The following is a 22,310-nucleotide window of genomic DNA, read 5'->3' on the forward strand; positions in this document are numbered from 1 at the left end:
TTACCAGTTGAGTGAAGCAACATTTCTTTCAATAATCCACAAAAGATTAAATGCATTTAAATCCCCATATAATTTCATCATATAAAAGTGCACAGGTGGTTTTTCATGTGTTGCTTTGAAATTGTTACATTTTACTCTATCATGGCTCCGAATTACTAATACTTGAAGTATCTTCACAGGAGACTCATCTGCTGTAGCCTTTGCTGCTAAAAGCTTTATTTCTTCTTTGCACGTCTTCATAAATTTCCTTTGTTTCTGATCAGATTGTGTACATTTCCATACCTCCTCCATAATACATCAGAAACAGTTAATCCAATCAAAGGAACCAAGCTAGTAAATGCAGTCCTAACTAATATTTGGTTGCAGCATAAGCCTACTACTACTGTGTTTCCACTGTTAAAAAAGAATTACCTTTCTTCTCAGTGACTGTATCTGATCTCCAGGTGTATGGATTTTTTAGGCTATTTTAAAAACTATTTGTAATCCCGTTGTGTTGTTAACAGGCATTACGCAAGGCTTTGAGCTTACTTTTCCAAAGCCCTCCATTCATGCTGCCAGTATGTTTTAACTCAAGAGGAATCAAGTGGGTTGTGCTCCTCAGTTTTTCCTGGTCCATCACACAACTCCATAGTGCTTTTGTCATTCACTGACATCACGACTCTTAAACAGTAGTAAATAATGGTGCTGAGCTAAATTGCTAGTTCTAAGGCTGAATCTCCCAAGTGAACAGGTATTTTTTATTCCTGCTGTAAGACCACAGATTATTACACAGCCTGCGGATCAGGACTTAAGTCCCAAAGTTAATACTGAACTGTACTTTACTGTATATCTTCAGGTCATGTTTGTATCCTGAAGGATTGATCAGAACATCTCCAGTATCTTGAGTGACTTAACATTGTTCTGTGTGAAAATGTGCGTCCACCAATAAAAACCTTGAACACAACTGTCACTTTATTGTGTGTTATGTTATGCGAAAGCCATTTTGTTGCCGTGTGCTTAAGACAAGTTGACATCTACTCCAAAATGTTAAGTGCCTTCAATGTCTTTGTCTTGATCATTATGGGTTAGGGTTAGTCACATTGTGATTTGCTTACACTAAATTTAGCAGAATACAAGGATGGACAAGGTCAGGAACGCTTCAGTTTTATGAATGAATATACATGTACACTTTTATTGTATACAAATACTGAGTGAATAGGTGACACCAAATGTAAAGTATCAGACAGCCACATTTCAATCTGTATAGTTTTCAGCAGGTCTCTCTGAATGGTAAGGTCAGAATGTGCTTGTAGTTTCTTACCAATGAACTTTTCAGCTTTGTAGTCATTATTATTATTATTATTATTATTTATTACATTTATATAGCGCTTTATCATAGACACTCAAAGCGCGTAATGTGAGGTTGTATAAGTGATATTCATTTGGTAAGAAATTTGCTCCCACTTTTGTCTCCTCTTCCATACAGGTTATATCCTCAGCACAGAAAAAGTTTGATTTAGTAAAAGGAATTTGGCTTTTGAACTGTATGCCTTTATGAAAAAAATAAGCTCAATATAAGAGTTTCAATTCAAGGTTTCTCAGTTTTTTTTTGCATTGACTATAGACTCCACTCTGGGAAAATACTTAATATTTTTTTAAATCAGGGGGGTTTCCGGCACAACTTTACATACTTCCAAGGTGCATGTAAAAGGGAAAAAAAACCACAAGCCTAAACGTGTCAGTCTTATAATTAAGTTGTTCTATATACAAGTGTTTTGACCTCTTCATATTTTTTTAAATCATCAGTCTAGTTCTAGTTCTGCTGCAGAATTCATTTAAATAAGGAAGAAACCTGACATCTGTGTGATTATGATTTCTATTTTAATGTTTTAAACTTGTTCCATAATTGCACCCAACTGAATCCAACACATCTTCACATGCAAAAAAAATCTGACCAGGAATTATTATTATAGTTTTAAAATCTGGTACCCAAGACAGTGAAAGTTGAAACAGAGTGTTTCATTTTTCAGCATTTGTTAAATTTCGTATTTAGTTTTCTAGAATGTTCACAACACAAAACAAACTAAAAGTGCACAGTAAAAGGTGCAATATAGCAACAATACACAGAAGTTATGATTTTTTTATTTTTATTATTATTTTAAAGTGGAATTACCACAAAACTTTGATTGTGTGAATAATACAGTAGGCTATGCAGTTGTGATATAGCCACATGATTGTATCAGAATTTAGATTTTGCTGTTCAAGAAATGGCTCTGGAAACAAAACTCAATGTAATCTAAAAGAATTTGGATGTGGTTGTAAACCTGCATTGTTTCTCTATATCCTTGGTATAATAAAACTGCATGGGTTAATTGGGGGGCAGCCTGTGTTGGCAAGAAATTTGGCACCATTCAGCCAACCACACAAACAGCCCTTTTTCCTCCTCCTCCTCCGCAGTGGTCATTAAGGCATCTTATGAATTTCTTGCTCAAACTGGGAATAATTTTCTACTTGTCAATGACTTAACACTTTAATTTGGCTACAAGCTTCTTCGCTGTGTTTGTAAAAGGGTTTCCTCATTCACCACTATCCGAGGAAACTACTATTTTGGGACTGTTACTCAATTCTATAAAGACAGGTGTTATTGCCCTGTCTGAGCCTTATACACAAACACAATTCATCATTTTTTTTTCACTACAGGAGGATTCCCTGGCTCAGCAGAGGACAGATGAGAGGGAAGCCTTGATACAGCTGGTGTTGCAGAAGCATTTCTACAGCGGAATTAACAGCACTTCTTTGCTCTTTAACCCTTGTGTTGACAACACGAGGGTTATGTACTTCCGTTTACTTTGTTGAGAATTGCTCTCTAAACCATGTCTCTTGTAAGTAAGTAAGTAAAGTTTATTTCTAGAGCACATTTAAACACAGTTTAAGCTGACCAAAATGCTGTACAAAAAAGCACTAAGGTTCTGTATTAACCCTTGTGTTGTCAACTCAACAGGGTAGATATGACAATTATCAGTAAAGCTTGAAGTCTTTATAAGAGTAGAATCAGTTTGAAGTAATCCTCATTTTATATATATGTTATATGTTTTCATGTCAAAAACCTACAGATGGAGAATAATTTGAAGTTGTTTTTTATATACTTTTACAGCTTTAACAGCACTAAGCCTATTGTAAACTGCTTCGGCTAAAAAACCTGTCTTTTACAATAAATGATGGCTGCAAAAGCAAAAAAAAAAGTCAAAGTACTGCATATGCACTGAAGATTATTCATGTGAAAATGTACTTTGAGGAAAGATTAAAGATGCAGCTTTGGCTTAAGGTGTGACTTAAATTGGGAAGCCATATTAGTGCTAGGTTGATTTTTAATGGTTTTTCTTAAATCTCTTTGATACCTTGAGAGTTGGGATGCTTGGCCTTGCCATCAGCAATATTTTATATATTTTTCCAACATCATGCTTTAATCCCCTTGAAGGATGTTTTATGTAAAATATGCTTTTTGTAACCTGGGAAGACATTTAATCAAGATTAACCTTGGTATTTTAGTAGCCAGTGGTCTAGCTTTGTGAGCGTTCATAATGGAACACAATTAAGCTCTACCTTCAGTGCTGAGGATCTGCTCTTGTGGGGAAAAAAATATTTAAAGCAAGAGAGTTTTGGCAGGTTTATAAAAGGACTTGCAGAGGGAAATTTCTTCATGAAGCATGTTGAATAATCTGAATTGACCTTTCTGCCTAATTCAGGATTTAATAAACCTTGCTTTGCATTAGAACATGTTTTCATTATTGGCCAAATAATCTGCAAAAGGTTCTCAGCATTTAGTTAGGGATAGTTATTTTGTTACTTTAACAAACAGCTTAAGGGATTTTTATTTTTGTCAAAGCCAGTGAGTGGTGTTTAATCTATTTGTTCATTTAGGTTGGCTCTATATTTTAACCTTAAATTGTAAGTTTTTCTGTCCCAGTTTAATGCACCGCGCTCAGCAAAAAAAAAAGACAAAAACGTACCCTAACTTCGTCCAATAAAATGATCTTTGTTTTTGTCCAGAATACTTCACCTTTTAGAAAGAAAATACGTTAAATACGTTTTTGTAGCAGCCATAGCCTGGAAATGTGGCAGCAGGGGAGCACTGCTCTTGTGAATGTTCACTCATGGTTTTCAGAGCATGGCAGACTCGAGTATCCTCACATTGTCTGCTAAGAAAGTGCAGAGAAAATAGTTTTCCTGGGTGGTCCGACTCATTAATACACTGCGCACTTCTTGATTTACGGCTCACAGTTCAACTGCTGCCAATTAACGTGAAAACACGTAAAAAAAAAGAAGAAGAGGAAAATACAACAAGGGGGAGGTGGCCATTGAGTTTCCGCCACAAAACTTGATTCAGGATGAACCTGCCCTTTTACATCAAGGTAGGACAACAGAAACTATTAAAAACTTACAGAGCAGGGCCCGAAAAGTATCTGGTTATAGGCTCAGTATGTAGCTAGTATGTTAGTTCCATGGGTGTAAGCTAAATTAATGCTAATGCTATAAACTTTAGCTCTGGTTAGGCCTGCTTGAAGTGAAATTAAACTGACGCCTTGTATTGTATTACTTTGTTTTAATGACGTGACAACATTTTATCAATTTATTTTGGTTACTTATTGAGAAGAAGAAAGTCAACAACCAACTGTGCTAAGCTTAATTCACTCTTTTAATAAAGCAACGCAGCTATAAAGGCTAACAAAAATGTCATTATAAGCACTTTCTTAATCAAACTGTCCTTTAAAAAGTGCTGAAACGCCTGCGTGTGTTTCTGTATGTTGAATGGATCCCCGTATTGTTAGGCTACTCATTATAACTAATAAACAGGGTTCAAGGGCGTCATGGAAATTGATATATAGGCTAATGTTAAATAAAAAGCCTTACTATGACTTGTTGATTGAATAACCCAGATTTAGCCCGAGTTGTATGTTCTTACTAAGTAATACCTACAATTTGATAGATTTAAGTTGCATTCCGTTGCTCTTGCCCTTTCAGTTTTCGTGTGCTGTATTTCAGGATGTAGCTTAATAAATTTAAAGCTTTTTGTGTAAGTTACATCGTCAACAATAGCCTACAACATACAGTCATTTGAGTTAACTTAGGCTACTCTGAGGACGGGAATCCACTCACATTTGTAAATTAAGGAAATCATTAAGCAAATAAAGATTTTGCCATATAACAGGCATTATGCAATATCAATTTTAATTTTATAATGTTGACAATGTAGGCCTTAAGCCATTTGGGAGTCTACAGCTAAATGTTGACGGAGTTAATTATAGGTTGTCATATTACTCCTTATAGCCTGCTTCTGGCTGAAAGTTCATCTATCTGCACTGGCCATTGTTTTACATTTTCGTGAAGTGTCTGTAAAGTGATTATATTATTTTTGCCTGCTTTCATCGCAGTAACATCGACAGCTTCCTGTTGAGGTCGTGCACTGTTGCACAGTACCCCTGTGACCTTGTCAAAAACAATCACCGTGGTAACACAAGGCTATAGTTTTCCTCTCATCTTTAGACATAATCTCTTTAATTGGTGTCAAAGTTGGGGTCCTTATGGTGAAAGTCCTGAAAATACCCACACAGACAGACACGCTCACTTGTTGACACTTAAGAAAAAGAAAAAAAAAATGAAGCAGGGTCTTGTCAATGTGGTGCTGAAACTTGTTAATCTGGAGGTGGGAGTGTTACCGCAGGCCCTCTAGCCACTCCAGTCTGACAGGATCCTTCAATTTAAGTCAGTCCCGTTTGACCTCTCAGACTATTCAGCCCTTCCTCTTTACACCCGCTCAGTCCCAATAACACATGCCAAGTGAGAAGATTTGCTTTTAACTTCCACCTCCACCTTTTAACTTACACTCCTTACACCTTGAGGAAGAAATGTATCTCATCATGTGAAATTTCCTTGTTCATTTGGTCCAACGTAGGGTTGGGCCGCAACTACCATTTATTTTTGATTTATCTACCGATTATTTCCTTGAGTGACTGATTAATCATTAAGTCTATAAAAAGTCAACAGACAATAGTGAAAGATGCCAATAATAATTTCCCTTTGCCATGCGACTTTTGTTTGACCATCAGCATTTTTGCTGCTTGAAAAAATGCTGATACATTTTTGTGTGTGTGTGTGTGTGTGGAATAGAAGCAACCTAAAGGATTTTTTAGCATCTTCCTCGGACCATAAAATGTTATTTTTGTCACACATGATGACAAATAGTCAAAGGGGGCTGGTTATTGCTTTAAAAATCATCAACCTTATTTTTTCTTCCTCTCTTGATACATTCCTTCTTTCTCCACAGTTTTGTGTGGGTATGTGTGTACTGTATATACTGTGGGATGATTTGGGGATATGTTAATCAGTATTTTGTTATTTTCTACCAAGGTAGTTATCTCTTTAATACCTCTGGTTGAATAAATACATTGTGAATAATGCAAATCAATGAGCAGGACTGTTTTATGGTTATATTGGATTTACCGGATTTTGGCATTCTATAATGACGTTTTTGATTTGTCAGGTATTTAATTCAATAGAATAGCCAAATAAATGCAGTCTAATGCAACACACCTACCTTCATGGAAGTTATAATCAGTTTTGTTGTTTTAGAGATGTGTGTGATCATTTTGGAGGATGTAGTTATAGTGTTATTCTCAGAGGTGTTTCTAATATTTAGACTACCCTCACTGATTTGAAGGCTGTAATAGCAATATTACAAGACCTCTCAGTATAACACAATACAATTTAACAGCCATTACAAACTGCAGCCTCCAAAATGACCATACAATTGAATCAACGGCTCTCTAGGACAGTTTCACATTGTAACACTCATTAATTTAATGCAGAACTTTTAGCTTGTACCTAATAAACTGGCAACTGAGTGTTTATTTAAAATTACTAACCCTGAACCCAGAAATCTAGAGAATACACTTGAATATCTTTGAGCAGAGGTCAACTCTAGGAATCAATGTGAAAATGGGACCTTGACTTAAAACCAATTAAATCACTGAATAGGGGTCCATAGGGAGGGTGACACGAAACCTTGTTGGATTCAAATACACATCAGCTTCTGACATAAATCATGTGGCAAAATCATGTGGCAAAAGTCTCCTCAGAAACCTGACACTGAAGTTATCAAAGAAAGGCAATGTACTGGCAGGCTATTGTTCTTTACAAGAAATAAAATGTGGCATAGTGCAACCTTCTCAAACAACAACTAAACCATTTGGTCTTCAGCTTGAGGCAGTGAGGAGAAAAAGGGGAGAGCCAGATGAATGTGGAAAACACACATTAATAAAACTGGAAATTGGAGGGCTAAAAAGTGCAAATAATCACTGGATGTGAATGTGTCCATTGAAGCACTCTTTTGGGTGCTAGCCCGATGCTCCCACTAATGGTCTTTTTCACTGAAGTAGCACCAGGAATGCTAACCTTCTCAATGCTTCACAACTCAGGGCAAGCATGGCAGCACTCCCATTTGTTGTATGTGTGTGCATCTGTGTGTGCCTTGCTGTCATTATCCTTTCTTAAGGGAAAAAAAACAACTCATTCTAGAATACTCTCCCATCCTGTAATGAACAGGGTCTACATATTTATGTTTTTGCCAGAGAACACTTGAAACACAAGAGGGGTTAAAGTAAAGAGTGGGGAGGTCTTTGGACCATTTTCAATGTTTCCCCCTCTGTGCCCCATAGGGCAAGTGAGGGGTTGCTTCTTTACAATAGTCAGGTGACCAGAGGAAAATAGTGTGGCATTAACAAGCCCAAATTAAAAAAGAACATCATTTTCATTATGCAGTCAAACACAATTACAAGCAAATGTTTTCTCTGTGGAGCTGCCCCTGCTTTCAGGGTCTTTGTCCCTCGCTCCTTAGTGTGTGCAGAGAAAGGCCCCGGTGGTCAATGGGCAGCTGAGTGGCGTGTTCAGCGGAGGCCCACATCCTTAGCCCCCAGCGCAGAATGCGTTTTGTTAGAAGAGCAGCCATACATTCTGAGCAGATTTGTTGAATTAGAGAACGCAGCGGGAGACGGGGAAGCGGGGGGTAAGTGATGGGGAGGACTTGTTGCTAGGTGACTGACATACAACTGCAGCATGCCAGTTTTCAGAGCTTGGCACTCCTTGTCTGTTTTCCTTTTTATTTTGTATTCTTTCTTATCTCCCCCCTCCCCCCCCCAACCACCACCACCACCACCACCACCTCCCCTCCCTGCTCCACCCAACCATCAATTCACATGTCTAGCTCTCCTTGTTGCTGAAGTGTAGATAATAAAATGAAGAGAAAATAGACAAAACAGGGTTAATCATGGAGGATTCTACAGTACACCTCTAGCACCTACTAAGAACCATAGTCATCAGCTCCAACTGCGTCGATACTTAAAAACCTTACTGCTGCTATGTGAAAGTGGGAAAAGAAAAATGCTTTTATGGGAAAAGTAAAGGTGGATTCCCTCTTTCTAATGCGCTAGTTAGTATAGAATCTGACATAAAGCATTAGCCTCATGGAGACACTTTGCGCTATCAGCAACCAAAAAAACAGTATTTTCCTGGGGCTGGTAAGTGACACACAAGGACAGGCAGGATTTCTCTGAGCCCCCACCTCCCTGCAGGCATTGCTGCTTGGGATATTTGCCATTTGAAATACTGATATTTTCAAATATAATCATGTAGTGTTCACTCTGTATGTTTTAAAATTCTTACCTCTTTATCCCAATCAAAATTCAGTCAATAACTGGAGCCCACGTGAGGGTTAAGATTTTTCTGACATACTCATTGAATTTTCCTGAGCAAACACTTCCTTCAGCTTTCTCCTCGTTCAATAAGTGTGTTGTCCATCTCCTGACTGCCTGACTTAGCAGTCTGACCACTTACCTTGTCAACCCCGTCACTGCATGTCAAGCATCTCAGCCCCATGCAGCCACACCGACCCTTTCAGAAGGCCATCTGCAGACAGAAGTTCAGAGTAAAGTGGAAATTGAGGAGAAGAGTTTTAAGGGGTCTAATTTCCATACATATTTATATGTATACTGTTTAAAGGTGGAGGGATATTTTTCTGCTCTGTAGACTTAATGATTTAAACTTTATCATCCCAAAAGTTGATTGAACAACAGTATGTTTCACATTAAGATTTAAAAGACAAAGGTGTCTGTATTGAGTCACAGTCACACATGCATGATAAGTGTGATGCTTAGTGTATATTTGATCTTATGTACAGGTATTCGTGTGTAGCACTTCTGTCTTTGAGAGTGTAAGTAAATAAAAAGAAACAACTGGGCCTGCCGGTGCAGTTGGAGCTCCCCCCCCCCAGTCATCTTTGTACATCACATATTCATTCCATGCCAGCATAGGGTGTAGAGATTCAGGGTCAGTGGGATTTTTGATTTCCCCCTCGGTGTCACATTTATTTGAAGCTCTGTCTGAAGGTCAAAACCAAATACACCCAAACGAAAAAGCCATTGTTGATCTGTTTCTCCACCTCGTGCCTCCCTATTCCTTTTTCACCAAGAAAGAATCTGTCTATCTTTGTGTTGCCAGGGCTTATGAGACTATCAGGGCACACCTGTGCCCTGAAGAAAATTCCTGCGCTCTCTAAAGCTGTATTATTCAGCACAAGGCCATGGCAGTCAGTGTTTCTGAAAGCATTTGAAAGATTGTAAATAGTGATGCTAAAAACTGTCAGGAACCCACCAAGGTACAAAAAGAAGAAATATACAGTATACCATAGCTTCCTTTTATATAAAAGGAAGTGAGGCTGACAAATTGTCTGGAACAAGAAACAGGCTTCACATTTGATAGTAAAATAACTCTTGGTGTAGCTTCCATAAGCTAAAGAAACAGAATAGCTTTTTTTCCCTAAGAAGATAATACAGTCTGTGTTGTTTTTGATATAATAAGTAGAGAAGACACTTGGATCGTGCAGTCAATATTCCAGTAATTTATCTGGATTTTAAAAGATTTTTAGTGACTTATTGTCTCTATTTTGGCTCATTTGTTCAAAACAGCCGGTTGACGACCATGCAAGTTTCATTACATCATGACTCAGTTATATGGTCGATTGAACATCTTTTATTTCCTACATTTTTAACATTCAGTGATTACAGTCACAGCCATTTGCTACATTCAATTTAATTCAATGTATGATATTTATGAACAAAATAGCATTATTTTGTTGGCAAGTTAAATATGTGATGTAATTAGACCAACATTAAAAGGAGTCACCACTACTAGTAAAATGTGAAATATTTAATCAATTATACTTTGTAGACATCTGATATCCATTAATTAAATGTAAAAGGTTTTTATTCTCTTGACTTTCTAGTTTGTTTATTTTTATTTTAAGAATGAACACATTTCCTTTGACTCAACTAACAGTTACTGCCTGTGTGTGTGTGTGTGTGTGTGTGTGTGTGTCTGTGTGTGTGTGTGTGTGTGTATGTGTGAGTGAGATTGTGTGAGAGAGTGTGTGAAACAGTAATAGATTATCTCAGCTCAAAGCCGATATGGACTTGTGTGTTTTAGCTGATTGGATTAGCAGCCACATCTCTTTGGCCAGACTCCATACGACTTCCAACCTACGACTGCGTTAACACTGTCTCAAGTTTTACTGGCTCAGCCTCCCTGCTGCTGTCAGTGTCGAAACTGGATGCTGATGAGACCACAAACATGTATACACAACTTGTATCACATTCTTTAACAGTGACATGACTCATCTGTTCAGTTCTTTTGAAACAATTATCTCCCTTTTATAGCTGATTTCAATATGGATTTTTTTCTTGGAGCGACTGAGAGTGAAATGTTAATCGCAACAAACTTTCAACATCTAAATTCACGCTTTCGTATGACCATCGCCACAGCTGGCCTCGAAACAGGCTCACAGTCATAACTTTTATTGATCATATCCTCTTCTTTTCTGTGATATTATTATTTTTGCCTCTTTAGAAATTCCACTGCTGACTTCTGGTGTCTTATAGCTTGCTTATTTACATTGACCCAAATCCCCAGCATATCTGTTAAGTTGAATGATTTAATCTTCCCTGGCAGGAGCACCCAGAGCACCCCTCTGCTTACCCTCCAAACATGCATTATTAATCAGTATATTAAGATGTCACATAACAGTCTGAGCTCATCACCAATGCCGCTGGCCATAGCAGATATGGATTCAGCTGTTTAGAGTAGTATTAGACCCCAGCTGAAGGCTGTTAGGGACTAATCCCTGAATCAGGATGTGTAAAATGTATTTTCACTATACAAGAACCATACCAAGAGTGGCTATCCAGGTGCAAATAAAATGAAATATCGCAGGAGGTATCGCAGGAGGTTGCATTTATTGTGCGACAGAAAAGCAGGGACCAGTGAGGAAACTATTTGACTCATCTTCTCAAGGTCCCTGAAATCTCCACAGGGCCTTGTCCTTGTAGCACAAGACTGCTGAATCGACGCAGTGCACTGAGACGGCTGTGCACAGATAAATATTTGAGTATGTGTGAGTGGCGAAAGCGAGATGACTCTGTCAGTTGTGCATGGAGTCATGGCATCAAGCAGGGACCTGCTCAGTGACACCGGGTAACTCAAGCAATGACATGGACACATACTCACATACTGTATCTCTCTGCACTCTATCAACACACACACACACACACACACACACACACACAGCCCTGTCAGCTAACTCCTGTCAGAGGCATCACCCTCTAGGTATAGTGGTGAGCTTTGTGCACACAGTTATCAGGCAGCTCGCCAGCTCTGCCTTCTCCTGCCTCTACCTAGATGACTCCCTTCATCCTAATGAGCTCTGTCAGAATGGCATTTGACATAAGCCGTCAATAAAGCACAGCTGACGGACATTATAGTCCTGAAATCCAGGATATCCCTGGCTGCTGCCCCTCATGGAAACTGGCTGGCGGCCAATGGATATATTTGACATAATACTTAGTTCACTTTGTCAAATATACAATTTCACCCAAATCTGTAAGCAGTTTTTCGGCAGATTTCAAAATAAGCTGATTTAAATTGAACAATGTGTTTACAGATAAGGATAATTGGTATTATAGATTTTATTTTAAACTGCATTCAATTGATAAAACTGCATAAACTCCTTGATTAAAAGAAAGCAACCTTAGCCAATGAAAACATTTGTATATTTTCAATAGGCACGGCGTGTAATTGTGCTGCATTGTATGTGGAGGCTCTTTCCGGAGCGAGCATTGCCATAGCTCACAGATTACTGCTCATCTGTGGCTGGCACTTTTAAAACACTAGGTCAAGGAAACCATTCTATTGCATGGAAACTAATCAACTTAAATTAGTCTTTTTTTTTATTATTATTATTATTATTATTATTATTATTATTATTATTATAGTATAGTACAGTGTAATGCAGTGATGATGAGTGTATCATAATTCTGAGCTCAGGGTGAAGTCACTGCACTACGAGGAGCTCAGTATGAATCATTCCCCCGAGCTAATAGACACAATTCAGGCTTCTGTTTTTTTAATTTTTTTTACTTTCCATCTCTTTCAATTTGCCTGAAGATGTGTTGGTAGGTATTGGGGAATGCATACAAATAAATACATGAAATTAATCTGGCTCGCTATTCATGTACATTACAATAAAGAAGTTCATTTAAGTTTAGTTTTCTGTTCACATAAAACACATTAAATCACACACATCCTAAAGAGACTGTGTAAAGGTCACCGCTGGGAAAGCTGCGATAGTGCAGACAAAAGAGCAAATTCTGTTGCTAGAAGAGACATTTATTGACAGTCGTGTGTGTGTGTGTGTGTGTGTGTGTGTGTGTGTGTGTGTGTGTGTGTGTGTGTGTGTGGTGACTAGGAGGAGCAGAGGCTCGTAGACAATGTGAATTGGAGGTGAGGCCCAGGCAGTATGGCTGCGGCGTTGTGACCTGTGCCCTGACTCACGCATCATGTAGCTCCCTGGTGCCAGAGGAACTTCTGACCGTGATGAGTTTTGACTCCTGTCACCTTTGGGTGTCGTCAAGATCCTCTGACATGGAAATATATATATATATATATATATATATATATATATATATTTACAGATATATTTTATTTTATTTTTTTGGAGAGGGTGCTTTTTTGCAGCCTAAAATGCTCTACGGGTGACCACTGTCCCCACCATTGAAGAATAAAGAGAAGAAGAGACATTGAGGAAGCTTTCTAAACAGACTCAAGACTCTAGGAAACAAAAAAGAGGTTTGCTGTTGTCACACAGTCAGAATAATTGGAAAACTATTCATAAAGGGCTTGTTCTTTAGAAACTTCCCGTTAGGTTGACAATTATGTGTCAAACTCTGTGCGTAAACGTTCGTTGCACTGTATCATAATAGATGTAAAGATTAGGACCTTTAAGATGTTCTGTATTGCAGGCCCACTTTATTGTCAAGTGTGTTTGTTAGTGAATAAGATGTGGAAAAACACTGCGATAGTGTGTGGGTGGCTGCAGAGGAAGGTCTAAAGACCAAGCATTCAATTACCCACCTGTTTTGACAGTTTGTCTGTAGCTGTGTCAATACATTCAATGAAAATGGTTTTCATTTTTTATTTAAAAAAAGATTTTGGACACTTTACATCCATTTACCATTACAGTTGCGGTTCAATGTGGCTGAAAACAAGGGAGTGATTGAAAAGAAAAGCACGCTGCTGGATGCCAATTTCATGTATGTACTTTATGTGGAAAATCACTTACTGCTGTGTTCAATTTCAGGCATGCTGTATATGACTGTGCCTGAACACAGAGGATTTACTGTTCATAATTACCAGGTTGGGCATTTTAGCTCTTAACAGCAAAATGCTGCCTGCCACACACAATCACTTTGTTGTGCAAGTGCTATACATAGGTGATGCATGCATCTGTTCATTTGCAATTTCTGCTCTATGCCTCTTACACAAACACTCACAAGCACAGGTAATATATATAGCCTGGCCTTGTGCAACCTGCACTCTCCCTGGTTTAATTTAGCCCAGAAATTGACTGCATTCAAGAGTGTAATGGATGTAATAATTGCATGCCCTCTATAACATGCTAACAAAAAAACAACCAGTGGGTTTCAAGGTATTCCTAATGGCTTTCTTCCAAGGATTCGAGGTTCACTCTCACTGTATTGTTCATTTGCGACAGCCCGACATCATTCGCTCACTTACATTTGAGACTTGTGGGGAAAATTAAATATGGATATTCAGAGAATATAGGATCTCACTTTTATGCCACATGATAATGGTATTGATTCAATGAAGTTACATTTACATGCCACGGATGGTCGATAATGCCTGTCGTATGCAGGATCACTGCAGAGATTCACACAACAGCATTGGGAACGGACACTCCAGTATAAATGTTTCAGTGCTGCTGTCAATCTCAGTTTTGAAATGGGCATTATGCTATTACATATTCACCATGCTAGTGTGAATTGGCTTACTGGATATAAGGTCAAATATCACATGCACTGATTATGATAACAGTGGTCTGTGCTGTGTAGTATATGCCCTGTGAAACAAAAGCTTGGGGGAGGAGTATATGTGTCAGGGTAGGGCTGTGTGCGCCCCCACACTGACTGCTGCAGTCTATTGGCTCTTCTCTATCCGTGTCTGCAGGACTGTGTAACTGAAAGGCACTGGATTACGTACACTGGGGGCCAATGGGTCAGTGGATAAGAAGTCTTCTCTGTTACCACAAATCCACAGATTAAACACAGTGTCGAGAGCTAGTGCTGCCCGAAGGGCAAATGGGTCTGAAAACACAACTCTCCGAGCTTTAGCGTAACCCTTCTGTCACCGTGTAGCCACGAGGCAACGTATGAGACTTCTGTTTAAGTCCCACTGCATAAGCCTGGCTTTTAAATACATCCGGGGGCAAAGTTAATCCCGTGCTGGGACAGTTGACAAGTTAAAACTGTCTGTCGTTCACCAAAGTCAACAAAACACTGAAGTCAAGCAGGCAGTGGACATACACAGTAATGTTTGCATCCTCCATCTTTGCTAAGCAGAAGTGCCTTCCCACCCCAGACAACTAACAGCATACATTAGCGTTGTGTGGTACTGTTTGACATCACTGCCTGCCTTCTCTTGATGCTGTTTAAGTGCTTTAAACAGGGTCAGCGCCTACACAGACAGTTCAGAGGATATTTGTTTTTGCCAGGGATATTTACAATGATACCCATGTGAGCATGTTTATGAAGAGTAATAGTAATGGGGGGGAGAAAGGTACTGTAGGTCTGTATATGATAGTGGCAGGGCGGCTGTTGGTGACAGGTTTTTGTAGCGTCTAGGTCTAGGGAATCTGGGTCATTTCCAGCCTGTTCACATGTAACTATTCCCCACTACTTCCCTCCCTCTGCCCAGGGCATGCTACGGCCCAGCTACATGCTAATGATGACACAAAGTAAATGCACTTGTCTCTTATCATAAATTGGGTGGAAACTGAGCCGTGGTCTGCAGCGGCGTTCACCACACCTCTGTGCCGTATCAATCCTCTCTTCACTTTGTAGTCCTCTTTATGTTGCTGTTTGCTACTGAGCTTTAGATAGAAACGTGTATCAAGTGTTTTCTCTTTGGCAATCATCATCCCAAGCTGTTTAATGCGGTAAAGGATCTGTATCATTTGGCATAACAGCCACAGCAGCATACAGAAGCTGGTTGTGTCCATGAATGCAGAGGCTTCAAAATTCCTCATAGTATTACAGTTACTTAAGTAGATTTACCTACATGTACATCATGATTAACGGGGATCTAATGTTATTTTACTCTAATTCGAAGGCTAGCCTAATTAATATTTTTGAGGCATAACGTTAATCCTGATCATGGAATTTAAAAGCTAATTAATATTACATACAGATCCTTCACTCTCCCTTACTAAAATGGCATGTTTAGGTCTTTAACAACAGAGAAGACAGAGAAGTTTGCCAGTGATTATGAAATTGAAGATTTCCATTTTTCTTAACACTTTAAAGACCTCTTGTTGTTAGTTTTTGCTGAAGAAACCTTCTAGTCCTCCAATCTAACATCTGCAGTGGGTTGACAGCAAACAGGAAGACCTGACATTCTAGACATAAATGCAATCCAGTGCAATATCCCTGCAACAAATATTTTGGTTGTTTTTGACTAGAGAAGTCATTTTTTCAGGTCACAGTTTGAGTCGTACTGGTTTGGATTCAGGTGTTCCTGGTATTCCTCACCACTCTGGTTTTGAATATTGTTCACCTAGTTTCCACACTCCGTCTCCAGGGATTTTAGTAGGCTACGTATAGATTTAGATGTGGTTACAACTACATGTAAATGAGGTAAACTTCATTAAAAAAAAAAAAAATAGAAAGCCAGCAGCCATAAAAAAAAAAAAAAAAAAAAACGTCAGGTATAGAAACCTACAACCGCATCCAAATCTGTTTTCTGACAGAGGACCGGCTGCAAAGATGCCAGTGGGATCCATGAAACAAATAGACAAAAGAGGGGAAAAAATAGATGTGTTTGAATGCGATCCACTGTGTTGCGGTGCTGAATGTGCGGAGATATTGGTGTCAGGAGGCCTACTATCTCCTGACACAGTGACATAGGCCTAGACGCGATGGGATACTACTTCGGCTTAGTCTAAGTAGGCCTATAAAATGGCATATAATATTTATAATTTCATATGGAAGGTGAAATGAAATTGACATTACAGAAATAAGAGAAAGACATGCGAGCAATTAAGAAATAACAATAATATGCGAATAAAAAGGGCCTATGAGAGTTTTTCCTGCGATACTGAAATACGAATTGACAATAAGAAAAAGTCGTGTCCTTTTTTTCATTCTATAAATGTTTTAACAGTGCCTATAAGCTAGACGTGTTACTTACAGAGCATATTCTACAAATGTTATTTCCAGCCCTCCGTTTAAGAGATCCAAAACTCGCCTATATTTTATTGATGCGCGCTTCCTAGAAAAAGTATTGCAGTCCTTGTAAATTTCGGTTGGGATGGGCAGCCTGCAGGGATGAAATATTTACCGGCAGCTAAATATTTCAGACCAGCACCTTGTCAGTCGCTCTCGGAATTTACTTCCACTTCTGCATCTGATGGCGGTCTAATCCTTTATTTACCAATATTTACCGGTTGGTGTAATAATATGGTGAATGAATGGCGACACCGATAGACAGAATTGTCTTTATCTGCTCATTGCTCATAGTGGCCGCTCTGCTTTTAAATTGGTAATTTCATAACGATGATGCGGCTCTATTTGTTTGTCATAGTAGACCTATTTCTGACAGACATCAACATGAAGAGATAGTGTGCACATTTTTTAATTAATAAGATTATTTTTTTTATCTGTAATGATGATGCGGTCTCCCGCAAGAGAAAGGCTTCCTGTGCAGAAGGCATTTCATAACCTTGCGTCTATAATTCATGCAAAAAGAGCCCGAAGGGGATTCATCTTGAGTGTGTGGCGTGTGCGTGCGTGCGCGTGCATGGGAGAGAGACACAGAGGGAAGAGAACGAGTGAGTGTGTGTGTGTGTGCGGGGGGGGGAATCTGTGAAAATAATATGGCTTTTCCGTCAGAATGAACTTGGCTACTGTATCCAGCCATGAAATAATCTGACCCGACACTTCAAACCATCTGCGCTATCTATCCGCCCTCTTATTTACTAAATCAGCCTGTGCACAAAACGGAGTGTGTCTGATACTAAAGCCGAGTAGCCTGGCAGAGCCATGCTAATCCCATATAGCCTACACAAATATCACGTTTATTCCCTGCTGTGTTTTACAGCCATCACAGAAGCAGCCGATGCTGTCGGCACTGATACAAGCGTACTGTAAATAAAGGCAGATATAAGATATGAGCTTCAGTCTGCTGGGATCACCATCACACACCACAAATGCCAATATAACGGCAATCATTTAGCCTGTGTTTTCAAAAAGAGCATTTAGGCTATTCATGCCCCGCATTAGAGCCTGCATCATCATAACTTGGACTCTAATATAGCCCAATTTATTATGGTTCATAAATTAGCACTTTTGTGAGGTTGAAAAATACAGGAAGCCTCAACTAACTCTGGTTCAGGTTGCGAAACTGAGTTCCTGTTGAAATAAAGTCCATATTGACCCCTTTTAATGATTTATATATATAGGCCAATATCGGTAAGCCTTAAGGCTATATCTGAGTAGGTCTATTCAACGTAACGAACTGTAATCTTATTTTGAAATGAAGACAGGCTACATTGAAACTGTAAACCTTTAGCCACGTGCCTATATGATAGCAATATTATAGGAGTATTGCCTAGTAGATTAAAAGCATGCCTATCAGGTTGCCACAATTTAATAGGACATAGACCTACTTAACACAGTATAATTCTCAACTGTGTATATTATATTGTATAACATTTAACAAGGCTACTGAGTTTTGTTTTTAGGGCATATAGTCAGCGGGATGTGTCTTATTGCTGAGCTGAGCGTGTTTGCCTGCTTTGGCACTTGACTATAGACTGGAGAGTCTTCTTTAACACAAAGGCAGGGGGTGTTTGCAAAGCACGGCAGGGCAGCTAAACGTTTGAAGACGCGAAGCAAAAAGGTCAAAATGTTTATATTATTTTTAAAAAGGGAGGTGCTGAGATCTCCTTTCTGCCTGATTGGCCGAACTTGACAGTGATTGACGTGCATCCATGGCAACCAGGCAGCCAATCTGCCAAGTCCAATAGGAAATCATCAGAGGGGGCTTGACTGTCTTTTTCTCCCCCCTTAAAAAATACATCTCGGCTCCGGCTTTAATTCTTTCCTACTTTCATTCCCAGCCTACCTTGAAAAATAGGCTACATCGCGGCTCCGGCTTTAATTTCCTCGCACCTTCAGCACTTTACCTGCCAAGTTTGCCAAGCCCGAGGATGCGGTAGCCGGCCCCCACGCAGCATCTTTCCTCCTCGGCGGCGTTTGGTGTTTGCGTTTTTCACGGCTGGTCAGGCGATTGGTTCGGTAACTTTGGGATTGCCTTGTTTTTTTTTTTTAGGTGTCTTGGACTGCCTCGGCGCACGGAAAGCAGGAGGACACGACGCGGAGGAGAGAGGAGAAAGGAGGGGGAAACACAGGATAAGCCTCCATGTTTCAACTGCCCATCTTGAATTTCAGCCCCCAGCAGGTCGCCGGGGTCTGCGAGACTCTGGAGGAGAGCGGGGATGTCGAGCGCCTCGGCCGCTTCCTCTGGTCGCTGCCCGTTGCGCCAGCGGCCTGCGAGGTCCTCAACAAGAACGAATCGGTGTTGAGGGCCCGGGCTGTCGTCGCCTTCCACACTGGCAATTTCCGTGAACTATACCACATCCTGGAGAACCACAAGTTCACCAAAGAGTCGCACACAAAGCTGCAGGCTCTGTGGCTCGAAGCGCACTATCAGGAAGCTGAGAAGCTGCGGGGACGCCCGCTGGGGCCGGTGGACAAATACAGGGTGCGGAAGAAGTTCCCCCTACCCAGAACCATATGGGATGGAGAGCAGAAAACCCACTGCTTCAAGGAGAGAACCCGGCACTTGTTAAGAGAATGGTATTTGCAGGACCCTTACCCGAATCCCAGTAAAAAGAGGGAGCTTGCACAGGCTACAGGACTTACACCCACACAAGTAGGAAACTGGTTCAAAAATCGCAGACAAAGAGACAGAGCAGCGGCTGCGAAGAACAGGTGAGCTACATGCATCTCTTGGATGGTTTCTGATCATGAAAGCTGGAACAGAAAACAAAGTATTTGCCATAGTAGAAAAGAAAAAAAACACCCTGCAATGATCCTGACTCGATGTTGCATCATGTTCATGATTCAGCGTGATATTTCAGTTTAATAGGCTATAGCAAAACCGGCCGTAACACACGCTGGTTGGAGCCATTTAGTTCTGACATCATTTCTCGTCCTGTAATCCAGAAAAATCAATTTTTCTTTTTTAATAAATGCTGCTCGCAGTATCTGTAAGACATATTTTAAAGGGGTTGAAATGCAGAAAATTGCCAGCCAGCTGTAGTGTCAATAAAGAAGTTATTAGTAATTTTAGATTTTTTTAGATATTGGGAGAAGAAAGCTTTGGATAAAGAGCTTGGTTTAAGATTTAACACAATACTGTAGAACAACATTTAGGCTAACATGAAGAGTTAGCTACATCCACATGTTGTTTTATGCTTAGGTCTATTTGATTGTTAGAGCACCCCAGGCAATGAACATCTATTATATAGGCTACGCCGAATAATAATCATCTAATATCTTAAATGTAGTTTAATAGATAGATAGATAATGTGTAGCCAGTCTGTTGAAAGGCCTACATTGTAGATCGAGGTCACACTGCTGAATTGGTCATGTTTAATACAGCTAAAACAGACCATCATTGTAAGTAATCTATAGGCTACATTAATTAATGAGATCTTCGAGAAGTGACATTTGTAATTATCCTATTGGTTTAGCCTATATTGTAAAGAACCGATCTTGCTGTGGTAGCCTACTTGTACAATAACATCTACCATAACAGTGCTATTTCTTTTTCAAACATGCCGCAAAAAATGCTAGTTTTACGTAGCCTAATTACATTTCATATTGTGTGTTTTTATAGCCTATAGTGAAAGTGAAAAATATAAATATTTGTTTCACTCATAGTTGTTTCAGGATTTTTAACACTAAAAAATACACAGCAGTAAAATGCATTGCCTGTAGCCTAGGCAATAAGATAACCTTTTTTTCAGAAAAAATATAATTTTGATTACACTGTAAATAATGAACTCTGTACAGCATAGGCTACATGTTAAAGTCTTGTTGTCCCGTCTCTCCGTGTCTTCTGCCCAGGCTCCAGCAGCAGGTCCTGTCCGGCGGTTCGGTTCGCTCCCTGGCGGACGAGGACGGCACCGTGGACCGCCTGGGGAACTCGTCCAGTCCGGAGGCCAGTCTGTCCAGCAAAGCAGCCGCCTCGGCCATCTCCATCACCTCCAGCGACAGTGAATGTGACATCTGACGGGCAGATCGACTGTGTTGATGAATTAAAGGGGGATACGAGTGAAAGACAATCCAATAAAACAAGTCATAGTGCCTGCGTTGAGATAAAAAAAACAAAAAAACGAACACACTCTCTCTCTTACACACACACACACACACACACACACACACACACACACACACAAACTGATAGCCTATTTGACGGGTGCCAAAACATGAGGGGATCTGTGATCTGCGGCGGACTGCCCGTCCTTTTCCTTTTAGACCTAATTTTTTTTTTATGCGTTTTACCCACGTGTGGATAACTGAACTTAATAGCCCACGGACGAAACATATTTGACGGACTAATAAACCAACGCCCCGAGATGAAAAGTAAAAAAGAAGAAAAAAAAAAAAGGGATGAAGGCATCCGAGCGCCTAACCTGCTGTTCTCTGTGGGTATTTCATGTTGAAAAAGAACTGTGATATTTTTACTTTACTTTCAAAGTTTTATAAATAATGTTTATTTGCCTATTTAAAAACGATCTGCTCTGTCTCTTCGAATTTCATATTCATTTGCTTGGTGTTTTTAATACTTGTACACAGGTGAACCTGTTGAGCATGCGCGCTTTAGTGAAAATGTGTTTCAGTAAAAGAAAAGAGTAAAGATAACTTAATAAAATAATTGTTGATCAAGAGAGTATAACGTTTATTTTTTTTTTGTTAGTGTGTGGGGAAAAACACTAAGTGATGAATAGTATTGTAAAATATTAGCCTAATATTCTTATATAAAATCCTCTTCGTTGTATTCATGAAGAGAAACCTTTCGTGATTATAACACCACATTGCTCTATTCCCTGACACGTTTTAGAGCAAGGCCTAATTGGCCCACATGCTTTGCGTCGTGTAATGCAGGGTGACAGCGAGAGGTCACAGAGAGGCCGGCTCACTAACCCGGATGATCTGCGAGAGAGATCACGGAGATCAAAACACAGCAGATTGTGGAAATGGGCTTTATTCTGCCGTGGAGGAGGACACACAAGCTTCTTAAATCTTTGCAAGTGTCCTTTTTCCCAAGACAGGGTTTCATTTAGTAAATAGGCCGTGCATGGTGCAAATACATCCCATAAATTGACATAAAATGACAGATGTATTATGGTTAAATTAATATAATTTTTTTTGCTGGATTTGTGTAGCATTAATGCACGAGTAGACTATAATCTTAAAAGTACACATCTGTTTGGACAAAATGGCTGATTTGTTTGATCAAGTTTTGTCATTTTAACTGACTACAGTATGTGCTGATTTAAATGAAGCCGTTTTAAACAAATCCCAAAAACATTACTATGTAAAGCTCTATTTATTTCTGTGGAAGGCCATAAACTATTCTTTGTT

The 22,310-nt window shown here is 39.5% G+C and overlaps 1 protein-coding gene across 1 annotated transcript; it reads left to right on the forward strand.

The window, feature by feature from the left end:
- Positions 1-4,099: 4,099 nt before the first annotated feature.
- six6a (SIX homeobox 6a) lies at positions 4,100-21,321 on the forward strand. Its single transcript, XM_028566055.1, has 3 exons — positions 4,100-4,391; positions 18,988-19,649; positions 20,790-21,321. Exons 2-3 carry the CDS (start codon positions 19,078-19,080, stop codon positions 20,953-20,955), a joined length of 738 nt encoding a protein of 245 aa, XP_028421856.1. The 5' UTR covers positions 4,100-4,391; positions 18,988-19,077; the 3' UTR covers positions 20,956-21,321.
- The last annotated feature ends 989 nt before the right edge of the window (positions 21,322-22,310 follow it).

This window comes from Perca flavescens, chromosome 20, assembly GCF_004354835.1.
Source record: "Perca flavescens isolate YP-PL-M2 chromosome 20, PFLA_1.0, whole genome shotgun sequence".
Lineage (NCBI taxonomy): Eukaryota > Metazoa > Chordata > Actinopteri > Perciformes > Percidae > Perca > Perca flavescens.